Here is a 17,322-nt window from a genome sequence, read left to right as displayed (position 1 = left end):
TCTCCATTCTGAAAATTTATCATTTATTCCTAACCTTTGTTCCCTATCTTTTAACCAGTTCTCAATCCATGAAAGGATCTTCCCTGTTCTCATGGCAACCTAATTTACGTAAGAGCCTTTGGCGAGGGACCTTGTCAAAGGCTTTCTGGAAATCTAAGTACACTATGTCCACTGGATCCCCCTTGTCCACATATTTGTTGACCCCTTTGAAGAACGTTAATAGATTAGTAAGACATGATTTCCCTTTACAGAAACCATGTTGACTTTTGCCCAACAAGTTACATTCTTCTATGTGTCTGACAATTTTATTCTTTACTATGGTTTCAACTCATTTGCCCCGTACTGACGTTAGACTTATCGGACTGTAATTGCCAGGCTCACTTCTAGATCCTTTTTAAATATTGGCGTTACATTAGCTATCTTCCAGTCATTGGGTACAGAACCTGTCCGATTTAAAGGACAGGTTACAAATCATAGTTAATATTTCCGCAATTTCATATTTGAGTTCTTTCAGAAGTCTTGGTGAATGCCATCTGGTCCCGGTGACTTGTTACTGTTAAGTTAATCAATTAATTCCAAAACCTCCTCTAGTGACACTTCAATTCCTCAGATTTGTCACCTACAAAGGACGGCTCAGGTTTGGGAATCTCCCTAACATCCTCAGCCATGAAGACTGAAGCAAAGAATCCATTTAGTTTCTCCGCAATAACTATCGTCTTTAAGCGCTCCTTTTGTATCTCGATCGTCCAGGGGCCCCACTGATTGTTTAGCAGGCTTCCTGCTTCTGATGTACTTAAAAAACATTTTGTTATTACCTTTTGAGTTTTTGGCTAGCTGTTTTTTAAACTCCTTTTTGGCATTTCTGATTACATTTTTACACTTAATTTGGCAGTGTTTATGCTCCTTTCTATTTACCTAACTAGGATTTGACTTCCACTTTTTAAAAGATGCCTTTTTATCTCTCACTGCTTCTTTTACATGGTTGTTAAGCCACGGTGGCTCTTTTTTAGTCCTTTTACTGTGTTTTTTAATTTTGGGTATACATTTAAGTTGGACCTCTATTATGGTGTCTTTGAAAAGGGTCTATGCAGCCTGCAGGGATTTCACTCTAGTCACTATACCTTTTAATTTCTGTTTAACTAACCTACTCATTTTTGCATAGTTCCCCTTTCTGAAATTAAATGCCAGTGTTGGGCTGTTGAGATGTTCTTCCCACCACAGGAATGTTAAATGTTGTATATTATGGTCACTATTTCCAAGCGGTCCTATTATAGTTGCCTCTTGGACTAGATCCTGTGTTCTACTCAGGACTAAATCGAGAATTGCCTCTCCCTTTATGGGTTCCTGTACCAGCTGCTCCAAGAAGCAGTCATTTAAAGTATTGAGAAATTTTGTGTCTGCATTTCGTCCTGAGGTAACATGTACCCAGTCAATATGGGGATAATTGAAATCCCCCACTATTATCGAGTTCTTTATTTTGATAGCCTCTCTAATCTCCCTTAGCAGCATTTCATCAGCACTATCACTGTCCTGGTTAGGTGGTCGATAATAGCTCCCTACTGTTATATTCTTATTAGAGCATGAAATTACTATCCACAGCGATTCTATTGAACATGTGGATTCATTTAAGATTTTTACTTCATTTGATTCTACATTTTCTTTCACATATAGTGCCACTCCCCCCCACAGTACCTGTTCTGTCCTTCCAATATATTTTGTACCCCAGAATGATTGTGTCCCATTGATTGTCCCCACTCCACCAGGTTTCTGTGATGCCTATTATATCAATATCCTCCTTTAACACAAGGCACTCTAGTTCACCCATCTTATTATTTAGACTTCTAGCATTTGTGTACAAGCACTTTAAAAACCTGTAACTGTTTATTTGTCTGCCCTTTTCTGATGTGTCAGATTCTTTATTATGTGAATGTTTCTCGTCTAATCTGGCCCATACTTTATCTTCCGCCTCTCCTCCTGACTAGAACCTAGAGAATCTCTATCAATAGACTCTCCTCTAAGAGAAGTCTCTGTCCACGTGCTCCGCTGCAGCAATCCCCCATCTCTTAGTTTAAAAGTTCTTAGTTTAACAGTTCTGATATAGCTTCAGCTAGTTCCATAAGTACACTAGGGTGAATTTCATCAGGCCCTGCTGACTTGAGCACTTTTCACTTATCTAAATATTCTTTAACCTGTTCTTTCCATATTTTTGGCTTGCATTTCTTCCCCTGGTAGTTAATATTAATTGTGTTATGTATCTGGTTTCAATTTACCTTTTTAGTGAAGACTGAAGCAAAACAGGCATTAAATACCTCAGCCTTCTTGATGTCATCCATTAGCTTCATTGACTTTAAGGCAAGGTGCCTGAACCTTTGTAAAAGTGTGTGTGTGGGGGGGGGCGCTAAGGTCAAAGTGGCAGAGGAATCCCTCCCCTATCACTCCTGGGCCCCACTGCCTCCCCCCATTGCCCTAAGTTCCCTTCCATGACTTTGCACCCCAAGCCCAACCCTCTCCTTGCCTCTTGATCACAGCGCCCCCCTGACCACAGTGCCCAACCATAAGATTAGCCCTGTGTTCACCTTATTTCCAAACTCCACTGCCTTCATGGATTGGCATCAGGATACACATGCCAAAATTAAAACTCCCAGGCTCAGAGTGGCGTGAGCTCTACACAGCAGGCTTCTGGCATCAAGATTTACACTCCTCCTCTAGTGGCCAAGATTCATGCTCTCAGTATGTTAGGGTGCATCCAAAAGGGCCATGACAGGATTCATATTAGAGAGACAAGGTGGGTGATGTAATATATTTTATTGGACCAGCTTCCATTGGTGAGAGAGACAAGCTTTCGAGCTTACAGACCTGAAGAAGAGTTCTGCATAAGCTCAGAAGCTTGTCTCTCTCACCAACAGAAGAAGAGGTACAACAATACTGCATACAAAAATGGAGGATTCACATTAACAGCCCAGAGTGACCATTACACCAGAGCACTATTTTCAGGATTCATATTCCTAGCATAATGTCATCATTACACCAGAGAACTAGTACTACCAGCACAATGAGATTAATGTAGCAGCATGTCAAAAATTCACAGTACAAGCACACTGGGATCCACACAGCAAGATAGCAGTGTCACAGTGCATGCTCTCAGTATAGTGGGGATGCACTCAATCCCTGAGTGTAAGGGTTCAGCTAAACACAAGGGCACCTGCAAACAGCTTTACTAGCAGCAGGATCTGCACTACTGGCCCAGTAGGAGTTGCATATCAAGGTATTAATTCACAATCCCAGTGCAATGGGATCCAGGCACCCAGGCCTTTAGTACCAGAATTTGTACTCCCTGAATAGTGGGATGGAATTATAGAAGTTACAGGGAAAAAAGCCCTCTGTGATCATCCCGGCTCGGTCTCTCCTGCCACCAATGCAGGGCTGATCCTTACGGTATGTTTTGTCCAGTCTCCTTTTAAAAGTCCCAAAGGAGACTATTCCACAGCCTAAGGCAGAGATCACATTGCCAGGAAGATTTCCCCTAATAGCTTTGAGTTTCCCCCTCCCTGCTCTATCCCCTCCCAACCCCTTCACTCCCCCCTCCGCCCCGCGCCTTATCCCTTCCCCACTCCCCCCCACCCTTGCAAGAGGCAGCAAAGTGGATGCTGGGGAGAGGAACTGAGTGAGCCAGGAACATGCAGAAGAGGAGGAAGACACAGTGTGAGACGGACAGAGCCCCCTTTTCCCTCAGGCAGAGCAGCTCCGTGCTCACAAAAATGGGGGGAGGAGTGGAGCAGTGGCAGTGACTCAGCGTGCACCCCCCACACACACCACACCTTGCCTCTGTTTGGGGAGCCAATGACCCCCTGCTGATCCCCAAACTGTACCCATGGACTCCCCTCCCCCCTCTCAACACTGCAGTGGGCATCCGCACCCACCCTCAGTCTGAGTTGGGCGTCCTCTGCCTGGACTGGGACGCGTCTGTTGCTTTCGGAGCCAGGCTGTGAGCTGCAGCCATACAGGGAGTCCGCCCATGAGATGCAGGTAGGCGGCGGAGCAGCCCCAGGTGATATGGGGCTGATGATGATGAGGAGGAGAATGCAGTGCCTCTCTGGAGCAGAGCGAATCCGGCACTACCCGCCCTTGGCCACCAAGGTGGTTTCTTTTGTTAAAGAGTGGGGTGGTCATGGCCCCGTCCCCTCTGCTCTAAGATCAGAATCATCATGATCATCTAATCTGACCTCCTGCACATTGCAGGTCACAGAATCTCACCCACCCATTCCTATAATAGACCCCTAACCTCTGGCTGAGTTACTGAAGTCCTCAAATCATGAACTAAAGAATTCAAGTAACAGAGAGCCCACAATTTACACTAGGTTAAACCTTCAAGTGACCCATGCCCCATGCTCTGGAGGAAGGTGAAAAACCCCAGGGTCTCTACCACCTGAACAGGGGGAAAATTCCTTCCCGACCCCAAATATGGAGATCAATTGGACCCTAAGAACATGGGCAAGACCCACAGCAAGACATACGGGAAAGAAGTTTCTGTAGTAATTCAGAGCCCTCCCCATCTAATGTACCATCATCAGTCATTGTAGACATTTGCTGCAGTGACAGATCGGCTAAATGCCATAGTAGGTAGTCTCATCCTAGTGTCACTTTGCTTCCCTCATCATTTTTTTCCAATTCCTAGCTTCTGATTTATGTTCATTACTATCAACTTCTCTTTTCTTCCATTTGTTTTTTGTCTGTTTTAATTCCCCTCTAAACCAGGTAAGTTTCTTATCCAATATGGCCTTCTTTCTTGATTGTGGGACTGTAGCTTAAAATGTTTCTAAACAAAATGCTGAAGTTGCATTGCTGGTTTGAACGTGACCTACTTGAACAGCAAGAAGAAAGTCTCTTCTCCTATTCTGCACACTCTGTCTACCATAGCAGCAAATTCTGACTGATAAATCCTAAATGCTACAAAAACAAATCTTAACTATGGGCTTTATCCAGAGTCTACAGAAATCAACGGGAGTCTTCCCATTGACTTCTATGGGTTTGGATCAGTTTTTATACTAAAAACTATTCAACAAAAGATAAAGTTTTACATAGTGTTTACTTTTAGCAGTAAAAATTAAGGCCTGGTCTACACCTAAAAGTTAGGTTGACATAACTATGGTGCTCAGGGTGTGTGGGGGGGAAAACAACACCCCAAGTGCCCTAGCTATGCCAACCTACCTGTGCAGACAGAGCTAGCTACCATCACTCGAGGAGGTGGAGTGCCTACAGTTATGGAACAACAGAAAGCATCTACCCTACAGCTGTACCACTATAGTGCCCATAGTGTAGCAATAGCCTTAGACCATGCAAAAAGAAGGTTGGGATCCAGGACTACCATGACCAGAAAAGAACTGAGGGATAGGTAAGGCAAGGTAATTTACCCCCTCTATGGTGGTTACATGGGGATCTGCCAAGGCAATACAATGAGGGAGAAGGAAAAAAAGTTTCTTTCCATTTTAAATTATTCACTGTAAGTATTTTTTCTTACTTGTCAGGGCTTCCAGCATTGAGAAGAACACGAATTCATTGAGGGGGTGGGGGAGGGATAGCTCAGGGGTTTGAGCATTGGCCTGCTAAACCCAGGGTTGTGAATTCAATCCTTGAGGGCACCACTTACGGATCTGGGGCAAAATCAGTACTTGGTCCTGTTAGTGAAGGCAGGGGGCTGGACTCGATGACCTTTCAAGGTTCCTTCCAGTTCTAGGAGATAGGATATCTCCATTAATTTTACTTTTTTTTAAACTTTATTTATTTATTTAATTCACCAAATAGACATCACCCAGGAAGCCTCACACTTCCTCCCCACATCTCTGACCTGGAAAAACCACATCTAGGAGTGAGCCCTCTTTGTGTCCATTCTGAGACTGCAAAAGGGTGCCACTAAAAAACTGATAACCATCTCAATTGACTTGTGTGACAAAAAGCTGTTTGATGGCCAGAGACCAGGCAGGATTTGAATTAGTGATCTAGTAACAAAAGGCTTCATATACTATCATCAGTCCTCAGAACCATCCAGTTCACCATATCAGAAAATTAACTATAAATATATAAACTTTTTTTACTCTACAGTACAATAAAACTAAATGGGAGCTTTACCATAAATTCTGTTATACACACAGTTTAGGAACCCATCATTTTCACAAACAGTTAAAAATGCTTACCTCGTATTCTGGTTCAAAACCAGCACGACCAGAGATTTGTCCAGATACATTCCAAAGGAAAGGAATTCCTCCACAGAGAAGAATCAACTATAACAAAAAACATGCAATGGATTCAATTCATTCTGTGCTATCATGGAGCAAAAAAGCCTGAAAAGACAAGACCAATTTTGAAAAGTGACCTGGAATTTTTTTTAACATCTTTTTGCTTCTTTACAATATATAAAGAACACTTGAAAGGTCCCCCCCCCGCCCCTTTAACCTTAGATATCAGGAATAGCAAGTCAGACCTTCCTTGGTTTTGCTTGGGAAATGTTGGGACATCTCAGGGCATGTTTAATGTGGCCTCTACTACCTTAATTGAAGATTTGGGGGTACATCTTTAACAAGGCTTCCTTATTCATAATGACAATCAGTGAAGTTAAATAGCTGATAAAAAACAAAAACAGACTTTCAAATACACCTCTACTCCGATATAATGCTGTCCTCGGGAGCCAGGTGAAAACCACGTTATATCAAACTTGCTTTGATCCACCGGAGTGCGCAGCCCCTCCCCCCCGTCCCTCCAGAGAACTGCTTTATCGCATTATACCTGAATTCGTGTTATATTGGGGTAGAGGTGTAGTCTGACTTTTACATCTTCCAGCCTGGATAGAACCTAATTTCTGATATACAAAAACAAGCAGGGTTTTTTTTGTTTGTTTGTTTTTTTAAAGTAAAACAACTTTCAGGCTGAAGTTTAGATATCATAAAAGATGGCAAAAGGACACAAGAAAAACTGTGTTTCTGCCCTTGCAAGTTGCCTCTAACCTTTTGGAGCCTCTAACACCCAGAATTCTAGTTATTGACGAAAGGTAATATAAAGACAAGTTGTTAACTCTCTTCGGTAAAAGATCATGAATAAAGCGAGATGAAAGGGAAAAAAACCTAAAATCACATTCTGTTAGTTGCATTTTCCTCTTCTATCATTCTACTACACAGGATTAATGGCCAGACAGTGCTGTAGTTTCACCTATTGGAAGAAAGGAGTCAAAGAGTTCTGAAACCCCATCTTGATTACATGAGTTTCAGCCAGAAAGCCTCCCTCTAGTCTAACTTCCAAGTCAGTCTGTAAGACACCAAGATAAGTAACAGGCAAGCACCTTGTAAGGGGGGGGGGAAGGAGGGGAGAAGAGGAAACTATGACAAACAGAATTACCAGTAAGTAATGTTCCTTTGTCATATGCCTCTCACTTCTCCCACCTACGAAAGTGCATTACTGGACAGACAGTGTATGTAACAAGCAGTTGTCGCAGGAGGCCTACCTTACCGTGTTGCTAGCAGGGCCCTAGAGCCAAAAGACAGCCTGAGAAGCAAAGAGGCCCAGTTAATGAGGAGGTATATCAAGAAGCAGGATGACGACCAGATTGCCACCTTATATACCTAGGAAATGAATGCTCACTGCCCATAAAGAGGAAGCTTTTCTAGCCAAGTAGCACCTGATAAATCCAAGCCAAGCCCACCAACCTGGTCATATGCTGCAAGAATGCAGCCTAAAGCACAAAAAGCAACACTGGCATTAGCTGCAGCCTTTAAAACCCTCCAAACAGAGACAGCGGTTTTGACTTTCTAAATTCCTGAGAATTATTAAGATCGAACTTGAGAACACGCTTAACAAAACACAGCCTATTGTCCGAAGGGAGTACCGGGTTCAGACAGATGAAGAACAATGGGTTCACTCACATGGAACTGGGTGTTCACTTTGGGGACAAAGAGTAAGCTAATAAAAAAAACTTTCTAGAAAGAACAGAGGGTGAGGAGAAGGGATGATTAAAGATGAGCTCACTCCCTCATCATTGTGAGATTGCTGCAACAAAGAAAGTATCTTAAAGGACACAAGTCTGCCCTAAAGTGTCAAAGAAAGGTACATATCCTAGCTTGTTAATGAAGATCAAGACATACTGAGGGATCCCAAGATGAATCACTGGTCTTTAAAACACACTAATACTGACAGAAGGAAATCTCAGAACGATAGAAATGGACATCTAGAAGGGAATTCAAAAAGTCATCTAACCTAGTCTCCTGTGCTGAAGCAGGACCAAGTAAACCTAAACCATCCCTGACAGGTGTTTGTCCAACCTGTTCTTAAAAACCTTCAATGATGGGGATTCCATAACATCCCTTGGAAGCTTATTCCAGAGCTTAACTATCCTTATCAATAGAAACATTTTCTTAATATCAAACCTAAATCTCCTTTGTTCCAGATTAAACCAATTGCTTTTTATCCTACCCTCAAGAGACATGGAAAACAACTGATCGCAGTCCTCTTTATAAGCAGCAAAGAGTCCGGTGGCACCTTATAGACTAGGAGTGAACTCACAACCCTGGGTTTAGCAGGCCAATGCTCAAACCACTGACCTATCCCTCCCTTTTTTTTTTTTCTTGCTCTCCTCCGGGTTCTTTCCAATTTGTCCACATTTTTCCTCAAGTGTGGTGTCCAGAACTCAACACAATACTCCAGAGGAGGCCAGCTAGAGCAGAACTACCACCTTCCATGTCTTACACCCACCTGTTAATACACCCCAGAATGATACCAGCCTTTTTCACAATTGCACCACATTGTTGACTCATATTCAATTTGTGATCCATTCTAACCCCCAGATCCTTTTCAGCACTACTACCATCTAGTCAGTTATTCCCAAAGTCGGACTTACCAGAACTGCAGCTCTGGACTTTGTGGATGCAAAGATGCTACCACAGGGCCGTATTAGCTATGGCAACAAGCTGCAAGCTGAGACAAGATAAAATATTTACTAACCTTTCATTACTGTTGTTCTTCCAGAGATTTTTCCCTCAGAGGTATCCGTTGGTCCAGCTCTAGCAGCCTTTGAGTTATGCAGTTATGCGCTGGTATAAAGAGCGCCCCCAGCCCTACGCCCCCTTGCCGGTAATTCTGACAGAGGGGTAGGAGGGTCAGTTCTGGAATGGACATGAGCAGCAAATCTCGAAGAACAACAGTTAGGAAAGGTTAGTAACTGTTTTTTTATTTTGAGTGCTTGCTCATGTCCATTCCATACTAGGTGATTCACAAGCAGTACCCCTCGAGGTGGACTTGGAGTTCATGGACATGCTGACTGCAATACTGCTCTCCTGAAACTGACATCATCACAGGCCTGTTGGATGATGGCATAGCGGGAAGCACAAATATGAACCAACAGCCAGGTAGCAGCCCTGCAGATGTCCTGGATTGGTACCCCTGTGATGAATGCTGCCTAGAAAGCCTGGGCTCTTGTGGAATGAGTGATCACTATGGCCAGAGGCAGAACCTTCGCCTGTTTGTAGCAAGTTTGGATACAGGCAATTATCCAGGACGAGATTCTTTGGGATGACACAGGTACCCTTCTCATCCTTTCCACTACTGCTACAAAGAGTTGTGTAGACTTGCTGAAGGGCTTAGTTCTCTCAATATAGATTGTGAGGGCCCACCTAACATCCAATGTTCCCCAGTAGTCTTGTGAAGTTTTGGAAAGAAGACAGGTAGAAAAATGTCCTGGTTGTTGTGGAATTGCGACATCACTTTTGGTAGGAAGGCCGGATGGGGACACAGCTGGACCTTGTCCTTGAAGAGCACCATATAAGGGAGTTCTGACATAAGGCTTAATCTCAGAGACCTTTCTGGCTGAGATGATCGCTATCTGGAAGACGACCTTCCAAGAGAGCAGAAGTATGGGACATGATACTAATGGCTTGACGGGAGGCCCTGTGAAACCCATGGCAAGGGGGAGGAGGGGGAGGGTCGATTCACGAACCTAAGGGTAAAGTCTTTCCAGCCCCCTGAGAAACTTGACCATCATCTCGTGGAAGAACACTGATCTGCCATTCACAGACGGGTGGATGGCTGCCAAGTGAACCTTAATAGATGAGCGAGCCAGATCCTGATGCTTTAGGTGGAGCAGGTAGTCCAAGAAAGTCTGCAGAGAAGATTGGGATGGAGAAAGATTCTGTTCAGAGACCCAACAAGTGAAACGTTTCCACTGGGCCAGCCTGGAGGAAGGCTTTTTACTACCTAGCAAGACCTGTCTAACCTGATCTGAGCAGGCCTGCTCCTCAGGCTTCAGTCACACAACCACCATACAGTCAGATGCAGGAAGACGAGGTGAGGTTAGCCATGGTCTTGTGAAATCAAGTCCGGGAGGAGTGGAAGCACGAGTGGCACTGCCACTGAGAGGTTCAGAAGCGTATCGAACCAATGCTGGGATGGCCACGCCGGTGCTATCAGGATAACCTTCGCCTTGTCCTGTTTGATGTTTAGAAGGACCTTATGAACCAAGGTGATCGGTGGGAAAGCGTACAGTAAGTGATCTGCCCATGAGAGCTGGAAAGCATTGGAGAGGGAACCCAGGCTGTGCCCGCGCAGCCAACAGAACTGATGGCATTTCCTGTTCTGTCTGGTGGCAAACAGGTCCACCTGGGAAGGCCCCTACCTCTGGAAGATGATACTGACAAGGTGGGCTCCCCATCCCAGGTCTGACGCATCCAAGAATAGGGTTATCGACAGTTCAGGGGCAGCAAAGGGTACCACTTCCATTATGGATCCTGGGTCTCTCCACCACGCCCAGAGGCGGAATTGTGAGTAGAGTCCAGGTGGTGTCTGCTCGGGGAGTAGACTGATACCAGCCATATCTGGAGAGGTATGAGGCACAACCTTGCATACTGCACGAGGCAGGTACATGCCATCATGTGTCTAAATAGTTTGAGGCAAAACTGAGCGGTCGTTATTGGGGGGGATCGGGACCTTGGAAATCAGGTGTGATACCTCAGAATTGGGCTTCCGGTAGGGAGGCTTTGGCCTGGGTCAAGTCGAGCACTGCCCCAAAGAACTCTATTCTCTGAACTGGGACTAGAATTGACTTCTGTTGACTTTCTTGAAATATTTGTAGAAGCGACGCAGGTCCAGGATAGGTTGTAGCTTTCCCCTCTCCCTCGCTCCCAGCCTTCAGGATTAGGAAATATCGGGAGTAAAAACCCCTTCCCTCTTAAGTCCTGAGGAACCTCCTCTACGACCCCCACATATAGGAGGGCTTGCACCTCCTGGACAAGAAGCAGCTTGTGAGAATCGTCCCTGAAGAGGGACAGAGGTGGAGGGTGGGGTGGATGAAAACTGGAGAGCGTAACTGACAGTTACTGTACTCAGTACCCAATAGTCCGACGTTATATCTGACCACACTGGGTTGAAGGGTGACAGGCAGTCCAAAAATAAAAGGGGAGATGGATCTGGAGTCAAGACTGGCATATCGCCCTCGGACATACCTTGAAAAGGCCTGCCTGGCCCTGCTGGGATATCTATGAGAGACCGTTTGGGAGGCTGTGGTAGGAGGGAGGTGTTGGCGCCACTTATAACCCTTTCCTTTTCTTCTGAAGGGTTCCTACTTGGGAGACACTGCAAACCTGAGAGGCTATTGGGGCCTAAAGTGCTTCCTGGAAGCTGCAAGTGTATAAAGGCCCAAGGAGAGAAAAGTGGCCCTCCAGTCCTTGAGGCTGTGAAACTTTGAGTCTGTCTGTTCAGAGAACAGGGAGATGCCCTCAAAGGGGAGGTCCTGGATGGACTGCTGCACTTCAAGAGGGAGGCCAAATGATTGCTGATGACTGCCGATGCCATAGTACTGGCTGCTGAGTCAGCCACATATCAAGCCGCCTGGAGGGAAGTCCTGGACACAGTCTAGCCCTCCTCTAGGATGGCTGTGAACAACTCCTGCCTTGACTCCTATGGCAGAGTCTCCTTAAATTTGGTCAATGAGTCCCACAGATTAAAATTGTACCTCCGCTGCAGGGTCTTCTGGTTGGAGATATGTAACTAGAGATCACTTGTCGAAACCATACATCCAAACAGGTACAGTCTCTTGGACTCTATTTTTGTGGGTAGCACTCGACTGCCCGTCTGTCCCGCTCATTCGCCGCCAACAGTACCAGAGACCCCGGTGGGCGGCAAGGGGGGTGAGTAAAGGTACTCAAACCCAGTGGCTGGGACATAGTATTTCTTTTCTGACCTTTTTGAGGTGGGGGGCAGAGAAGAAGACTGCCACAGTGTTCTGATGGAGCCCATCGACCGCTTCGTTAACAGGCAAGGCCACTCTGGAGGGAGCAGCTGCAGCCAGGATGCTGATCAGGCGGTGTGCTGATTCCTTAAGCTCCTCAACTTCCAGGCCTAAATTCGCAATGACCCTTTTCAGGAACTCCTGGTGGGCCCTGAAGTCATCCTGCAGGAGTGGGTTACTAGGGCCTGCAACTGCCTCGCCGGGGATGACAAGGAGGCGGCTTGTGCCAGAGGAGGGGCTCCTTCCTACTCCTCCACCACATCCATTGGGGCCATTTACCGGGGTCGGTACTGAAATCAGGGTCCAATGTCAGACAGGAAGAGAGAGTAGCTCACCTTTCTGACACCACTCAGTATGAGCATTGGGAAGGGGGGCCCAGTACCAGGGGAAACCCTGAAGGATTCCAATACTGCCACTGTATTAGCCAGTGGCCCAGTGGCCACGCGCCAGCAGGAGGGCTGGTACCAAAGTCTGGCATGTAGACTGTGTACCAGTAGGTTTTGAGTGCAGCCAAGTATTCCCCTTCAGACTCAGAAGAAGGTTCTTCCCCTGGAGACCATAGCAGTGCAGTACCCGCTTCTGTCTCCAGGCATGCTGAGGAACTGGGGTCAGGCCAGTGGTCTATCGGGACCATGGAGGGGCTTGCCTCTGGATGGTGCCGCACGGAGCTTGTCAACCCTTGCTCCTTTCTGTCCCCGGTTGCCTTGGCTGACGAGGGTCCTTCAGGGGCCAGCAGGATCGGGAGTGACAGCAGGTACTTTGCCGCTTGGAAAGCCTCTGGAATTGAAGGAACCAGCAGACGCCTGATCCCACGGCTGCTCCCGGAAGTCGGTGGCCAGTCCCATACCGGACTCAGCACTCTAGGCAGAGTTGGCAGCGCCATCAGAGACTCGGGGGAGGACGAGTGGCCACTATGCTCACTATGCTAGTCGCTCCTTGCTTGTCCCTCCTCTGCCCTGGAGAACGCCCTCTCTTGGTGCGTTGTTTATGTCTCCTCCTCTGCACCAGGAATGGAGAGCAGTATGGGGGAGCACTCCGCATGGATATTGAGGTTCTCGGTGCTGATTCAGAGCAGCTCAGAGAATATGTACAGAGAAAGTCCAAACCACTGGGAAAGAAGCCTTGCTACAGCAAGAGGGGCTGTTCCAGCAACTGTCCTGGGTGGTAAGAAGGAACTGAGAGGGCGTGAGGCCAGCAGCACTCTTTGCATGCGACTCCAGAGAGTGCTAGAGCCGGCCCAATGGATACCACTGAGGGAAAAATCTCCAGCAACTGTGCACATGGCATGCACACACCTAGCATGGAATGCACATGAGCAAACATTTGAAGAAGTTGATAGCAGGCAGGCAGATTGCTAGAGCTATAAGTGTCCCTCTTGTGGCAGCTCACAATTCCAAGCATGAGGGAAGACTGAACATGCCAACAGCCCTTAGATGGGCTCATGACCATCATGTTTCTTCTGGGGTGTTACTTCTGAGGATTGGGGAAAGTCGGACACACCGGCATGCCTCTGACCAGTGGGATTCACAGTCTGTGAATGGCAGGCCCCAGCTGAGCACCCCTGATTCGGGGCACTGCTCAGCTGAAGAGCTGTGAGCTCTGCCTTCCACACATTCTCACTGATTTAATGCAGTGCGACAGCCTCACATTTTTCCATTAGCCCTGGTTTACACTACAGGGTTAGGTTGAATTTAGCCGTGTTAGATCCATTTTAAAATGAATGCATCCACACAACCAACCCCGTTCTGTCGACTTAAAGGGCTCTTAAAATTGACTTCAGTGCTCCTCCCCCGGCAAGGGGAATAGCGCTAAAATCGACCTTGCTGGATCAAATTTGGGGTAGTGTGGACGCAAAACGACGGTATTGGCCTCCGGGAGCTATCCCAGAGTGCTCCATTGTGACTGCTCTGGACAGCACTTTGAACTCCGATGCACTAGCCAGGTACACAGGAAAAGCCCCGGGAACTTTTGAATTTCATTTCCTGTTTGGTCAGCGTGGCGAACTCAGCAGCACTGGTGACCATGCAGTCCCCCCAGAATCGTACAGCATAGAATGTTTCTACGCTCCCCCTATCATCTCCGTCCCTGAGATTATTGCAGATTAGAAGGCGAAAAAAACTGCACTCGCAATGACATGTTTTCTGAGCTCATACAGTCCTCCCGCACTGATAGGGCGCAGCTTAATGCATGGAGGCATTCAGTGGCAGAGGCCAGGAAAGAATTAAGTGAGCGCGAAGAGCGGAGGTAGGACGCGATGCTGAGGCTAATGGGGGAGCAAACGGACATGATGAAGCATCTGTTGGAGCTGCAGGAAAGTCAACAAGAGCACAGATCCCCGCTGCATCCACTGTATAACCGCCTACCCTCCTCCCCATGTTTCATAGCCTCCTCACACAGACGCCCAAGAACGTGGGCGGGGGAGGCTCCGGGCACCCAGCCACTCCACTCCAGAGGATGGCCCAAGCAACAGAAGGCTGTCATTCAAACAGTTTGATTTTTAGTGTGGCTACAATAAGCAATGTGGCCTTGTCCTTCCCTCCTCCCCCACCCCACCCAGGCTACCTTGTCCGTTATCTCTTTTTTTTTTTTAAGAAAGAAAGAAAGAAAGAAAGAAAGAAAGAAAGAAAGAAAGAAAGAAAGAAAGAAAGAAAGAAAGAAAGAAAGAAAGAAAGAAAGAAAGAAAGAAAGAAAGAAAGAAAGAAAGAAAGAAAGGAAGAAGGGTTTCAAAACAATGGTTACTTTATTTCGAAGGGAGGAGGATGGTTGGATTACAGGGAATTAAAATCAACGAAGGGGGCGGGTTTCAATCAAGGAGAAGCACAGACAACTGTCACACCGAAGCCTGGCCAGTCATTAAACTAGTTTTCAAAGCCTCTCTGATGCGCAGCGTGCCTTGTTGTGCTCTTCTAATCGCCCTGGTGTCTGGCTGCTCAAAATTGGACACTAGGCAATTTGTCTCAATCTCCCACCTTGCCATAAACGTCTCCCCCTTACTCTCACAGATATTATGGAGCACACAGCAAGCAGCAAAAGCAATGGGAATGTTGGTTGCTCTGAGGTTTGACCCAGTCAGCAAACAGCACCAGCAAGCTTTTAAATGTCCAAAGGCACATTCTACCACCATTCTGCACTTGCTCAGCCTATAGTTGAACTGCTCCTTACTACTGTCCAGGCTTCATGGGAGCAAGGGGTAGGCTGGGGTAGGTGCGACCGCTGGAAGAGCAGCCTGAGGCAGAAGCCTCCAGCTCGCATGATATTCCAGGCAGGACTGAATCGCCATGAGACGAAATTTAAAGAAGAGAATGACCTGAAGTCTCTGGCTCCCATTCAGTGCTCTAAGAGGAGGATAGCCATGTCTGTCCAGGCACCCCTGATCGACCTCACCGAGGTCTGCCAGGAGAACCCAGGAAACGTACAGTGACGGTGAGCTGAGCAGGCTCCATGCTTGCCGTGGTATAGCATCTGCATGGGTAACCCAGGAAAAAAATGCAAGAAACGATTGTCTGCTGTTGCTTTCATGGAGGGAGGGAGCGGGGGCCTGACGACATGTACCCAAAATCACCCGCAACAATGTTTTTGCCCCATCAGGCATTGGGGGCTTAACCCAGAACTCCAATGGGCAGCGGAAACTGCGGGAACTGTGAGATAGCTACCCACAGTGCACCGCTCTGTAAGTCGATGTTAGCCACAGTAGTGTGGACATACGCAATCGACTGTATAAAATCGGTTTCTAAAAATCAACTTCTACAAAATTGACCTAATTTCATAGTGTAGACATACCCTTAGTGTCCATACAAGACAAAGAAAGAGGGACAGAGAGACTAAAAAGAGGAGATAAAGCGAAGCCTCCAAGTTTCTGCGTAGAGAACACAAAACTGGAGAGGGGCTGTTCTGACTGAGGCTAATATTATCAGGATGAGGTTTCAGAACTCCTTGCTTTTTTGCTTCTAGTAGGTGGTGCCATGATACCATTAATCCACTAATGTAGGATGGGGAAAAAGAGAGATGACAGCTTAACAAATAATTTTTCAATTTTTTTCCATTTTTGTTTTCAAAATTAGGCCATTTTAAATTTAAAAAACTGTAACCAGTTGGTCCAAAAAAAAAAAGTTGTGTGTGTCAAAACAATTTTACAATCTGCTGGAAAAATCCTAACTCACATACCATGATCATGCGTGTTATATCAAGAACTGTAAAATACATGTATACACAAACACAAAATGCAACTTGAAGTTCATGAAAAGCACTGAAAATATGCAAGTTAAGATGGAACTTACTTTCTTAACTCTGCTCCCTGTGTGTATGTTTTACAATAGTCTAATTATATGATCTTCTACTATTTCAAGCTGATGCTCTTTTCCCAACCTTGTTTTATAATTGATCAGCTTTGCATTCTCACATAACAGCTCATGATCATAACTGTATTGTATAACTTTAATGACAGACATGTCATATAAGCTGTTTTCCACACCTTGCTTTGGAAACAGCTACACCTATGAAGGGTGTTTGCAACTTATGCTAATTAAATTATTCTGAAAACTAAACTCCCACCCCATAAAACTGACATTAAAATGTAGGTATGTTTCTAGCTTAACTGTTAATATTATTATAAAGGAGTGTTTTAAAATACAGAATGGGAACAGTAAAATATACTAAAAAGATACACTAATTTACAAAAATATGAAGGTGTTTAATATTGTAATTACAGAACTTTAATTGATACTGCATATGAAAACTGATAATGTCTTATCACATTTTATTATAATGCATTTATATGTTGCTTACATTTTACTGTATATTTTGTTGTGCGTATCATTCTCTACTTTCCCACCATAGCAGACAGCTAAGTTCCCTGTAAGCTGCATGGCCGCGCAGCAACCTATTTAGCACCACACAGGCACTCAGGGAATCTGCTCGGGGACCTGCCATGGCCAGGGACCAGCCAGAGGAGGGGCGCCCCTCCCCCAACCTAGCCCGGTCCCCAACTCTGCTGCAGCCCGGACCCAGCTGCGGTGGCGTGGACTCAGGCGTGGCCCAGCCCCGCCCCAGGCACAGCTGGG

At 46.0% G+C, this 17,322-nt stretch overlaps 1 protein-coding gene across 6 annotated transcripts in view; it reads right to left on the bottom strand.

Moving 5' to 3' along the window:
- ZMPSTE24 (zinc metallopeptidase STE24) overlaps positions 1-17,322 on the bottom strand; it is a 114,257-nt gene that overhangs the window by 93,132 nt on the left and 3,803 nt on the right. For all 6 annotated transcript variants that reach the window (XR_002889769.3, XM_005309379.4, XM_065576789.1 and 3 more), the window contains exon 3: positions 6,192-6,278. Coding sequence is in view for 5 of the 6 variants with exons in the window: in XM_005309379.4 (XP_005309436.1) it covers positions 6,192-6,278 (87 nt within the window). In the remaining variant the exon portion in view is untranslated. The remainder of the gene's footprint in view (positions 1-6,191; positions 6,279-17,322) is intronic.

The sequence above is a fragment of the Chrysemys picta genome, chromosome 23, assembly GCF_011386835.1.
Source record: "Chrysemys picta bellii isolate R12L10 chromosome 23, ASM1138683v2, whole genome shotgun sequence".
Taxonomy (NCBI): domain Eukaryota; kingdom Metazoa; phylum Chordata; order Testudines; family Emydidae; genus Chrysemys; species Chrysemys picta.
Note: the sequence above shows the minus strand (reverse complement) of the source record. Positions and strands in the feature narration are given on the sequence as shown.